Consider the following 13,033-nt stretch of genomic DNA (forward strand, 5'->3'; position numbering starts at 1 on the left):
TCACCAAAATAATAATATGGCCCACCAAGGACAAATGAAGGATCAAAATGAACTGAGACTTTGAATGGCATGTTGGCACAAAATATAAAATACATTCTGACTGTCATTGCTTAATGTTGCTGAGACCTTAATCTAAATACTGCAGATCTGATGAAAGATTTTAATTCTTGAAGCTCTTTTTCTCCTATATTCAGATTCAACGAGCCCCTGACAACACAGAAGCTAAAGCCTTCCACCAATAGAAAGCTACAGATATTCTAGAGAAATTGAAAGACATGCTTAGAAAAAAGGATTTTAAAAAAGAAGAAGAAAGATATGTATGTCCTACTTTTGAGAAGTGATGTTTCTGTTGCCTGACTGGCAGTTCTGAAGTCTAGCAAAACCCTAATTTTAACCATTGTGTTCCAGTAAAAACACACATTTGAGTAACAGCATTTGGGTAAATTGGCTTAAAATGTTTCCCATATGAAAGTTAAAGTAACATGTTAAACTTGATGAATAAAATATTCATGTCTTCCCTGTCTTGTCTCTGTTAGCCTGTCCTTTGTTGAACACAAATGTACTTGGACTCATATACCTGTGCAAATTGCAGTTAAAGTCACTTGAACTTGAAAGCTGCTACTACTACAAGGGGCAGTGCTGGCCAGCTCGATGAAACAGTCACTTTATGCCTATGGGGAAAGGTGCTAAGAGACATTTAAAAACTCCAAAAGTTTTTAAAGTTGGAAGTGGCTCAGCTGAGGGAGGGAAGTTAAATCTTCTGGTAAGGAGACAAATCTGGGGCAATTGAAGCTGTCAGCTTGGAGACACATCCATTAATCTCAGCGAGTGCTCAGGTAGACTATGCCAGCTGGCCACTGGGCATGTCGATAAATCTACCACTGAGGTGGTTTGTTTTTGGGAAAAAAAGCCCTCTTCATTGAGCAGGTGACAATAAAGACAAAGCAGCTTGAAAAATACATTTAAGCTATAGCAGTCCTGTCATTTCAGCCAAAGTACTGTGCTCTGATTGCTTTATTTCCTCTGGGGCTGATCATATAAGAGTGCAAAAGCATATAAATGTTTGGTTAGGCTGCTTAGTATCAGCTGCTGAAGTGGTACTTATAGCAGTTGCCTTTGTACTGACCTGGAGCTCTTGAGACTGCCATCATCCGAGAGGTTCTTGGCAGAACCTTTGCTTTTGGACAACCAGGACTTCACCCCATCCACACGATCCTCCACCTCAGAGTCTGTGTCTGAATCCCCCTGACTGGTGAGCAGTCAGAGAAAAGGAAAACAAGTCAGAGGAAGCAAAGGAAAGACAGCGGAAAGTCAGATGTGGCTAATCAGACAGGAGAGAATAAGGTAAAAGAAATGTTAGTGCTAAAGGACAGTCAGCATTGGCAGAAATGTTCCTTTACTCCTTTGTGGCTATGGAGCCAGAGGAAGAAAACCAGGCTGTGCACGTGTTAGTGTGGCAGCAAAGAAGGACTGTGGCATTTGTCCTGGATATAAGACGGCACATGCAGTCAGCTCAAAAAGCCTCTGTAAGCACCCAAACATGCCCACGACAGGCTGGAGAGATAAAAACACCACTGGGCAACTCCTCATGGTTGTCACGGTTAGTTGAGTGACATCACGGTCCTGCGGTTAGCTGACAACGAGCCATCCAGCAAACATCCTACCTTTACTCTTCCCAAGCTACTTCAGAGATGTAGTAGCACCATAACAGTCAAAAAAACCCAAATCATTCATGTTGCTATGAAGGAGAACTGCAGCAGTTTAGTATTGCAATTCCACTATTTTGGGCGACTTGCATCCTTGAGAATATCTTGATATTTCTTGATACTACATTTCGTCAAATGCAACTTAATATCATCTTTCATTACACCCTCCCCGCCCGGTTGATGCCCATGTCTCAAATTCTTTGCCCACAATTTGTAACACAGGTTTTCTGTTATACATTTGTAGTCTCCAAGCTCCAATTTGACATTGGGAGAACTATTTGTTTTCCTCTCAATGTATGTTCCCCATATAAATGTCATGGAGCTGTAAATGTGTTTTATGGTGTTGAGATGCTAACAAATCTGTATGTATATCTTATACTATCTTTGCATAGGGAAGTTAAGAGCTTCCAGATGTTTGTGTCACGTACAGAATTATAACTACCTTGCTAATGTATTGTCACAGGCACTAAGACTTTGTTGTAAATGTATAAAAGCTTTGAGTTTTTTTTGTGCTTAGTAAATCTCTGCAAATGCATGATTGTGAAGTTATTGACACAGCATTGATATTCAAGTGCTTCAACTGAGAACTGTTGTCTACAGCCTCATCTGAGAAACTTCATTTTCATCATCTCCTGCAAGATTTCTGCCTCACACTAATACATATATGGAAAAAAAGAGGTGTAAAGCATTTTTATGGCTCTAGAGGGACCTGTGTGGAACATGATAAACGGCCTCAAGTGATGTCACTTCAGTCAGCATCAGTTGGATCAGACGCAAAAAAGTCTGGAGGTGTGGAATTAGAAAGAAGTGAGATTACCAGACCTCTGTTGTCTGCAGCCTGAGGCTTGCAGCTCAAAGCTACATTAGCTCAGAACAGCACAACTCACCTGGACCTGTGACTGAACTGCTGGGGGTCAAGTTGCATTGTGAGTAATGTAGGCACCAGGTTTTGACAAGGAAGAAGAACGAATGGAATAAAGAAAGATGATATTAGAGTGCCACTGCTTCAGTTCATAAGCTGTTGTGAATTTATCAACTCAGTAACTAAGAGAAAGTACAGTTGTGTTGCACTGGACATTGTACAGTTGGTTTTATTGTGTAGTTAATTAAATTGACGTTGACATGTGGAAGGTGTGGCCCTGTGTAGTATCAGAGGGTAGCAGGATACACCTTCTACTTGAATATTAATGTAACATACCTGCATATACCTGATGAAGATGAGACTGAACCTTCATCAGACTGAAATGTTATAATAAGTATGTGAGCAAATGTTCTCCTCTGTTTGTTCTCAGATGTATAAAAGTTAGGAAGCCAGTGATAAACGATGGCAGAGACTAAAACACAACACACCTGTGTTTTAAAAAAAAAAACTGCACAGCTGCATTTTCTTTGAACTGCACAGCAGAGTGGCAGAGAATTTCATCAACAGGCCTACACACACGCACACGCACACACACACACGCACACGCGCGCGCACACACACACACACACAGTCATATGCACACACTCATAATTTCAGTTCTTGACAGAATGATTTGGTACACAGCTGGGCACTGCACTGTTTTTCCTCTCAATTATCATTACACGTTCACAAACCACTGCGAGCCGTGGAGTAAAATAGAGGGCTTGTCATAAAATTTGACATGGATGAAAAGAGCACAACACTCATTAAGTGCCGTCAGAGCCCAGTGCTTGTGTGGTGCTGTGAAATTAAGTTGTTACAGCTTAATAGTGCTACAGAGACATCAGAGGGGTGGCTCCCCATCTCTGTTTTCATCTCCATCTGTTTCAGAAAGCCTCCCATCTTGTCGCAGAAGAGAAGGAAAAACATTCTTTTCTCGGAGAGCTCAGAATGGCCCTGCACCACCTATAATTAAAATCATTAGCAGTCGGAGACAAAGCTCCCTGGATTTCAAAGGGGAGAATCCATACAATGACTTGCCTAGTGAAATCCAAATGCAAAAGCCTGCTAGCTTTTATAAAATACAATAACCTTGGGCGGTAACGCTGGGACTGCATTCACACCAAAGACGAGGGGAGAGAGATGGGCCGAAGGAGGGGGCAATGAACTCTTAAGCTGTAATTAACTTTGCAGTACATGCCTCAACTATTAGACAATCTGGGGATTTGCTGCTTCCTACTGTTATGATGACAGAGCAGCCAAGAGCCTCAGTCTTTGGCACTGCAGTTTGTCAGAAAAGACTGGGCAAACATCACTCCATGGGGGGAGAGGATGCTCAAATCTCAGGTCGCGGGACCCAAAATCCAGACATGTTTCCTCATCTGATCCTTCTTACATTAGTTCTGTGTGTTTGTCACGTTTCCCTGCAGTTGGCTTCGGATATTGGGAGATTGTTACAGCAACTCTTCCTTTGGATCCAGGGCAATTATGTATCATTGAGAACGTATTTGCTGTTGCGAACTGGTACAACGTAATTTTTAGGAGACGGGGCTGGGACAATCTTTTCATGTGGTTATAGAGTCTTTTAGATTAGACCTGAGACAGATCTGTGTTTTTTACTGAATGTAAAGGTGTGTTCAAAAATATCTATGAGCCTTTTTCACATCATCTTCTTATATGTCAATTTTTCTAAACATTTTTTTGCAATATTTAGTTTTTTATCATAGAGATTCATGTGCAGTTTTTTTCATGTGCGGATAGGTCTGCCAGTGTCTTTTTCATGCTACCACTGGGGGGTGATATAAATTCTACCCATGGGACCTTAAGGAATTCTGTGAAGTTGATAAGTACAATAAGGAAAATTCTAATAATAATCTTTTTTTTTTTTTTTTTAAATAATACAGTTAATCAATTAGTGACTGAGTAAATGTTCTAGTTGTCCAGCTAAAAATCTTTCTTATCTGTGTGTAATTCCATGATACATTCAGAGCACAGAGAGATCTACCAGGTCTGCAGCCAGGACCACAACGGCAGGTCCTATGTAACTGAGCACCCTCATACATGGTGTCATCTACAATTTATGTCCCCGGCCACTATACCATTAGTTAAGCCCTGCTGAAAGCCTTGGGGAAGCAAACAAACATCGTGCTGAGGAGACATTAATTGTCTGTGACACTCTGCCGCCATTGGTTGTACATCTCTGTTACACACTATTACATTCATCATTAGCTTCTATGGATCGTCCTGCTGTGCTCCTGTGTCCCTGGGTCTTACAGACGTCGCGGTTAATGTCTCCGATATATGAAACAGCCCCCGTGAAGTCCCCGTGGATCTGCAGCACAGACAGGCAGATGCATCCTCTCCAAGAGCATCAGGAGAGAACAGTGCAACATGAAGAGGTAACGCTGTGATATCTGTGCTGCAAAGCTGCCACTGCAGTGAGTTCAGTGTGACATGAACTTCACATATTTAAATAATCATTTATGAGATAAACTAGAAACCAAAGACCCCGTTTCTACCCATCTAACATCACAGAATAAACGACTGTAACAGTACCTGAAGCATTTTAGGCTGCAAGCTCATGCTAACAATGTTAGCTAGCTAAAGCCCAACATGGCAGACACCATGCTTTTGTTACCTTAACTTTAGCTTCCATTAGCTGCACTGCTGGAATGACTTCACTGAAGTGAAGCAGATCTGTATGCTGTTTATTACAGCAGGGTCAAATATAGACTTTCAGTAATGTTTTAAGCCTTCGGCATTAGATACATGCCGATCTGTATTTTCAGTATACATACTTACATACATTCATACATGTATGTAGTTTAGAACAGCTTAATACAAATAGAATTATACTGTATTAATGTGAATATATTCAAATATACAGCTACATAATTTATATTTTGTGAAAATAGAAATGCATGTGTCCTATCAGAACACCAGGAAAGATGAGCTTTTTTATTCAAACGTGGCAGCGCTAACGGCTCATTACAAGAGCCTTTGACAAAAGCCCACTCTGTGCAGCTCTTAGCCCATCAGAGAACCCAACCCTGACTGGAGCCAGAGGTTAACAGCGCTAACAGCGTTAACCTCTGGCTCCAGTCTCTGTCTCATGTGAGCTACAGCCTTGTGAGCACGACGGCTTTTTGTAAGACATGTGAGGATTCTGCATTATTAAGCAAGTGCAAGTCAAAGATTGATGTGGAACACACCCTCCTGCTCTCCTGTCAGGAGGGCAGTCACTGCCGAGCCACTGTCACACCGAGCCCTAGAGCAGGGCGATGAAAAATTAAGAGTGCCCAGGGGAGGGAGAGGATGACGGGGTCAGCTGCTGTTCAAACATAACACAGCAGCGTGGACACAACCCCCCCACCCCCGGACTGAGCCGAGGCTGTAAACATGGCTGGGTGAGCCCCTCGGCGACATAAAGGAAAACTGTGAGGAAGACCTCAACCTTGCTTTGAAAAGTGGTTAACCATACAGGGAATCTGAGGGGGGAGGCTTGTTTCATGCTGGGGGCTCAAGTAACATATTGTCAGTGGCATTCATGCATCTCAGCATGTGAGGGCATGCAGCGGAGAGCGGAGTAAACGGGGGGTATGAGGGAATCTCGGAGCACTGTTGATGATGCATTATCCTTGAGTCTTCAGGAATAAAACCCCTTAGATTTACTGTATCTCTGCCTCCTCAAAGAGGCATTTCTTCCTGCTGGAATTGCTAAACATGTGTGATGATGATGATAAGGGCCTGACAATAGTCGAGAATTATCACAGGAATCAGAAAAATCCCCAAACAACACATTTTGGCCCAGAATGCAAGTTGAATTCCAAATATCTTCCCTATTTTTGATGTGAGAGGGATTTTTTCCTTTAAATGTGAGTGTGGCAGCCAGAAGTGATGGACTTACTGGACTGAAACTAAACCCTGAGAAAAACTCTGGGTTTTCTTTCTCCACTATCAACCTCTCAACTAACTGTTCAGAGACTGTAGAATGCTGCATCATTTCCAGTGGTGAAAAACAAAGAGACCAGGAGTTCAAGTTCCTCACGTTCTGTTCTTCCTTTTCTGATACTTTGTCACCATGTCTTGCAAACTGGTCACGGTGATGATGATGATGATGATGAGTGGAGGAACGACAGACAAGAAAAGCAAACAGAAAAAAAACAAAAGACAACACAAAAGAAAACCACAAAATAAGAATCAAGTCAAAAATAAAACATCAAAGATGCTTAAAAATATCTGAATAATTGCAGGGGTTGTGGCAGATGCTGTGATGACGCTCTTTTGTTCTTCCCTTTGTCAAAGCAACTGTACGCATCACGTTCGGACTCAGCACGCCACCTCATCCTGATCTGGTATCTTGCATGCAGAGCAGAGAAGGACGCCTCACAGAGCGTTTTCTCATGACTCAGCTGTTTACTGCTGCTGCAGATAGAAGAGCTCTCACTCTTTGTGGGACTGTGTTGTACTTAGTGAGGCTCAGCGTCCATCACAGAAACCGATCACAAATTCTTACAAGGAGCCAAGAGAGAGGAAAGGTTTTCATACTGGGAGTGAATAATCCAGCCTGACTGAGTCTCTCAGTTGAACCAGATATTAGCAGGTCAGATATTAAGGAGGAGTTCACGTTGCATTCAGGCATGAAAACGAGACGTAAATGACCAGAAAATACAATATCTGCAGGGCTTTGATTGGATTGTTGAAAGTGTGAGTGGCAACGTGGCGACTGGAAAGAAATCAAGTCAACTTAAAGGATCTGTAAATGAGATTTAAAACAATAATATAGCAGCAAAGTGCAATTTTCTATGTAAACATATAGTGGAGTCAGAAAACGAAGTCACTCCTGTGATTGTTTGATCCATACACAAACAGAAATGTAAAAAAAGCTTTATGCAACAACCACAGTTATGGTTGGTGAGCACAGGTTGGGGTTCTGGTCTGGACCCCAGGTATTCACTGTGCCTGGATGTTGTTCATCACAGCTCTGAGTTCATATGACTAACAACGATAATAAACAACTTCACAGCAGAAATGAGATGATCCATGTAACTATTTAACCACAGCAACCAATTAAGGTAGAATTAGGATTTATACCGAAGAGTAGTTAGAATAAGTGGTTTTCAAAGAACAGAGCGAAGAACAAAGAAAACTAACTGAAATGCACCAGATAAAGTCAAGGTCTGTTCACTTTTAATTGTCTGGTGCTGCTTTTTCAAATGACTGCGTAAAACTGTGTAAAACTGCACAAAGGTTTAAAACAAACTGAAACAAATCCGAACTATGAGCCACAAAACTGCACAAAGGTGGTGAGACTGTTTCAGCCTCATCATGTCTGGATGGTAGCAGGGAGCTGGTCACCTGAAACGTGAGGCAGTCACACATCCTACAAGAAGCTGTGGATGAAAATATAAAAATAATATTCTATTATAATCTGGACCAAACTATCCATCCACCTTGGGAACAAACTTAATCTGAAATTTAAGGTCCACACTTTCTAGCTTCTTCTAGAGCTGCGTCTCATGGTCTTCATCAGAAGATAGAAGACCACATGTGTGGATAATAGAAACCGGGATCCACACATGTACAAGTATTTCTGGCCGTCAAACTCTCATCTCATATTAGGTCCCCCACCTTCTGGAACTTCAAGAAGCTCCAGCACTATAAGTTTATTTTTGGTACCTGTTGATAAGGTCTTCGTTGTCGTCACTCTCCATCTCATCCTCGATGGCTGCCTGGAGGTCTCCGATCCTTTTGAAGGCCAGCTTGAGGTCTGCCTGCAGGCTCTGATTAGCAGCCTCTAAGCTTTCGATGTCCATTTCCTGTTAATGAGACAAGAGAGAGAATGAACCTTTCAGCTGCCCAGTTCAACGTCGCTGATTTACTGTTGATGCATGCCGTGTCTCCTAAAAAGGTGGAGGTGTCTTTGATAATTGTTGGTGAGTTGTCTCATCGTTGGCTGTCACATCATTACCAGCTCGTGTTTTTTGCGGCTGGCTTCAGTTTCCTTTTTGGCCAGTTCACCCATCTCCTCTTTGATGTCTCGGATCTGCCTCTGCAGGCGTTTGTTCTGCTCCTTCTCTCGATTCTCGCTGCTGCTGCGCTGATCTCGTTCCTCCATCAGCTTCTCCACGTTCTCCTTGAGGCGAGCTACGAGGCTCTGCAAGGAGGGAAGATTCAACATCACAGTCAGACTGAAACTATATACACTGATACCACTGCTTTCAGAACAGCCTCCTGGGGCTTCCCGACAGAGCGCTCAGGTCAGCGCACTGATCGGGGGAGTTGCAGAGGACAGAACAAACACAGACATAGAACATAGAAGTTTTCCAAACTTCTGGTGGGACACGTCACTCCCATTGTGTTTGGAGTCTATCATCATAAGATGCATCTTTCTCGTGCTAAGAAGCGTAAGCACTAGCTTGCTAGAAGGGAACCATCAGGGACGAGGCTGTGGGTGCATTAAACCTCTGGTACAGAGAGCAGCTTGGAGGAATTTAGGTGTGTGAAGGAGTTCCGACTCCACAGTGACTGGTTTCAGGTCTACGTTCTGTTTACTTTCTGTGTCTCGCTGGAAGCCTCATTTTTATTGGCCGTGTACGTGTTCGTCACAGCGCACAGCGGTCAAAGCGTGCTTGCTCTGTGCAGCAACAAACTGTCATTGCACGGCACAAGCATTTGGAAATAATCTTTCATCCCTCTTGAGTCCACAAGACGATGAAAACAGTCCTTTGGAATAACATGAACAAACTCACGTTGTGGCTCAATGAGTATGGATACGAGCATTACACAGAACCCAGAAGACAAAGTTAACTATTGATGAGTTTATCTGTATCAATAATTCAATGGATTGGTGCAGCGGACTTTCCTCACATATACGTTAGTGTTGAGCAGTGTTCAAACAGATGACTCCTGTATGAGACTTTGAAACCTGCAGCGAGTCATTACTCAGTCTGTGCATCAGTGCCAGCAGCACACTTTAGTTAGCTCCTGCATTAGCCACCCTGTCCACATTTCACACAGTGAGTGGGTGTTGTGCCCTGCCTCCTCACATCTGTATTGATTGAGCATTGCTACCTCCAGCTTTGATGAGTTGTACTACTCAGGCAACCTGAAATATTCACTCACTGCGGGTTTAATGCTGGAGAGAAGCAATAAAAAGCAAACCAACGGGCAGAATGAATCTAACCTTTGTGTGTGTTTCCCAAACTCTGCACATTTCACCACAAGCTAGAAATCCAGCTATATTAAAAAAAACACTTAATAAATAAATATATTTCTTGTGATTTTGAGGACAAGCAGCAGAGCACATTGTGTAGCTACTAATTACTAAACTGAACCTGCAAAATTGAGCACAGGGTCATTGTAGCAGTGAGCGGAGAGGATTTCAGTCTGGGAGTGTGCAGACGGGAACCTTTACTGCTCACATGTGCTTTTTGTTTCAGGCAAAATGTGAAAGTCATTTGAAAATGACAGAATAACAAATGCTATTGTGAAGGGAGAGTAACACAAGCCAGAAGACAAAGCTGTGCAGCAGTGGTGATATCTAACTGTCAGTGGTCTGAAATTTTATGGAGCGTTAAGTACATGTTAATGTGGAGCCATTTATGCAAAGTTCAACATGACCTTTGTTTCTGCAGGCATCCTCTGACCCCAGCTGCACATTTCACCCTCCCACCAACCTCTGCAGCACCACCAGCACTCCTCCACCTGTCTTTATCTCTCACCTCCAGGCGTTTGACCTGGGTCTTCTCAAACTCCAGCTTGGTCTCCATCTCGCGGATCTTGGCCTCCTGCCGGCTGACGAGGGACTTCTCCACCATGGACTGCTCCTGGAACTCCAGCTGGCTCTGGAGGGCTTGCATCTAAGACACAAATATAAACACATTCATGTTAATATTCTTTTGAGTGCCACACATTGCCTAGAATAAAATCTACACTTTTCGTCTGAATTCAAAATTGTCATTGCTATGCAAACAACACCCAACTCTGTAGAGCTGTAGATCCTTATGACCCTAGGTCCCTGTATTCCCATAGAGTAACATTACACAACTATTTTACTCTAAAGGTCCCACACTGTAGAAAGGTCTCTTTTGATTATAAAGCAGGTCTAGGTTACTGTGAAAAATAAAGAATATAAAATATGGGACCTTCAAAATAACAGCTTCAGCTGACTTTTAATAGGGAGAATGGCACCTCTTTCTATCCCACGCCTGTTCTTGCTCTATGTAACTTTGGTCGAGTCGGTACAATCTCCCCGCCAACTTTGGGTCTTCAGCCAGCAACGAGAAGAAGCTAGCTCGGTATTCTAAGTATGGACATTAGCTCCTAGCATTTCAGAAGATTCATCTGCTGTGAGTATTCCACTAAATTACTTTCCAACCGATGATATTGGCATTTTAAAGGTCCCTTATTTTACAATTTTCCGGTATTTTATTTGAGATGTTGAAATCCATAAGAAGATATAATTCTGGTTTTAAGGCGGGGTCCTGGTTTATTCCTTTTCTCTTGGCTGGGTTTGATTTGTCAGGTACAGCTGTGTCTGATAGAGAAAAATATTCATGCAGCAGCAGCAGCAGTCATTACAAGGATGACAGCACTAGCATGTTCAGCTTTATTGCTTGTCTGACTTGGGAAACCAAGTTGGCCATCTTTGTCACATATTGCCAGCACCAGTCTTTTGCTTGAATGACACATCAATTACATCAAGGGTTGTATTTGTCAAGAGACCAATGCAAAGGCAAGAGAAACAGGCTGCGGCCGTGCTGCACATTCATGCAAGTTTCTAAATGAGATTCTTCACTGGACACTGCAGTGGAGAAAAGTCTAGAAACTTCTCATTGTCAGGGAAGAGGCAGCACTGCGACAGCGGAACTGTCACAGGGTCGTCATTCTTTTACAATTTGTAATCCGAGCTGCGGGAACCAATAACTGATCCAATTATAGATCAATTTGCAGAAAACCATGAAAAATGACCATCTCAATTACTCAGAGGCAAAAGCACCGTGTTCAGATTATTTCAGTCAGTTCAAAGCCCTAAAATATTCAGTTTACAATCATCAAAACAAAGAAAAGTAACAAACCTCATATTTAAGAAGCTAAACACAAAAAAATGTTCGTCTTGCTTGAAAAGTGACACCGACAAACGGTTCCTGTTCTTGAACCTTTTTGAATTACTCATGATCCTGGTTCTGAAAGGTGATGATCCTGGATCCTTGGTGATGATAAACTTCGTTGAAAAAAATACCTGGCAGGTGATTGGACAAATCTGACCTGATCTGTCATGTGACTTAGAAGGAAAAATAGGAAACAAAACACAGCAGCGAGCCGCAGTCTGAAAAAGTCTCTGAAAATTTGCATAAGAAAGTCTCACTTACAAACACTAAAGCAGGATTTGGTTTCTCTGAGTGTTTACCTGAAATCTGTTCTATTTTTATTTGAGCACTCAGAAAACAGTCAGCCAATCAGAGGACAGCCTGCGTGTGACATCTCTAAAAATCCTCCTCACTGTCACATTTTAATAGAATAAACAAAGAAACACTTTTCTCTTATAAGCTGCTGAGTGTTGATCAAAAACCCTGTGTGAACCGACGCCCCGCCTGTCTGAGAGCAGAGAGAGCAGAAAGCTGACATCTACCTTCTCCTGAACCTCCTGCTTCTCCTTGAGGGCCTCCTCCAGCTGGGCTTGCAGGTCACTGATCTGGGCCAGATTCTGGGCTGACTGAAGTCAACAAACACAGGAAAGAAAAAAAAAGCAAAGTCAGTGAGCAACATGATACTGTCAGTGGACATTAAACACATTCTTTTTATATTGTATATGATGGAAGAATTGATAGGATTTCATTTTACAGTATTGAGACTGTGCACAAGGCTAAAGTACTGAAAACAAAATCTAAATCCATGAAATACCAAACAATTAAAAAAAACAAAAAAAACTGAGTATATCCAGTAAAAGATGGCGGCATCACAGTGACATTACCTAGACAAATAAATCTGCTGGAAAGATGTTTTGAGTGAAAGCGTATCAGTAAATCTCATTTTAATGTGACCTGTGTGAAATATTTGAGACAAATGCTTTTTTTCACAGTAGATGAAGCACTCTGCTGCAGCGAGTCCCGCCGGGATTCAGCCGCCTCAATTTAGACAGAAAGGATGGATTCATTTGGAGCCAGTGGAGCCAGATCACTCAACATCACTCATCAGCCATCAGTGACGGAGAGGAAGCGCTTTTACTCCACTTTCATTTCCACTCGCCGCTCATCTACACACACAGCTACATTAATACGAATGGGGGGGGGGGGGGGGGCACTCACCAAATACCACTGCTTCTGAAAGAAATGACTCAATTGGCAGAGAGGGTGGTGTTAAAATAATTCAATGTAAAGCTTGCTCCAGGGTTTTTACCGGGTACAAATGAACTCTGGATGCT

General features: G+C 42.4%; 1 protein-coding gene across 12 annotated transcripts in view; it reads right to left on the bottom strand.

Moving 5' to 3' along the window:
- The window catches only part of myo18ab (myosin XVIIIA b), a 115,242-nt gene that overhangs the window by 5,653 nt on the left and 96,556 nt on the right, over positions 1-13,033 (bottom strand). For 8 of the 12 annotated variants that reach the window (XM_071471935.1, XM_071471934.1, XM_071471938.1 and 5 more), the window contains 6 exons: positions 12,242-12,325; positions 10,332-10,469; positions 8,579-8,764; positions 8,287-8,426; positions 6,656-6,700; positions 1,127-1,249 (listed from right to left, as the gene is read on the bottom strand). In XM_071471935.1, the coding sequence (XP_071328036.1) occupies positions 1,127-1,249; positions 6,656-6,700; positions 8,287-8,426; positions 8,579-8,764; positions 10,332-10,469; positions 12,242-12,325 (716 nt within the window). The remainder of the gene's footprint in view (positions 1-1,126; positions 1,250-6,655; positions 6,701-8,286; positions 8,427-8,578; positions 8,765-10,331; positions 10,470-12,241; positions 12,326-13,033) is intronic. The other 4 variants (XM_071471940.1, XM_071471931.1, XM_071471937.1 and 1 more) reach the window with 2 other exon arrangements.

The sequence above is a fragment of the Trachinotus anak genome, unplaced genomic scaffold (assembly GCF_046630095.1).
Source record: "Trachinotus anak isolate AG129_WGS33_773 ecotype Australia unplaced genomic scaffold, CSIRO_AGI_Tana_v1 ptg000034l, whole genome shotgun sequence".
Lineage (NCBI taxonomy): Eukaryota > Metazoa > Chordata > Actinopteri > Carangiformes > Carangidae > Trachinotus > Trachinotus anak.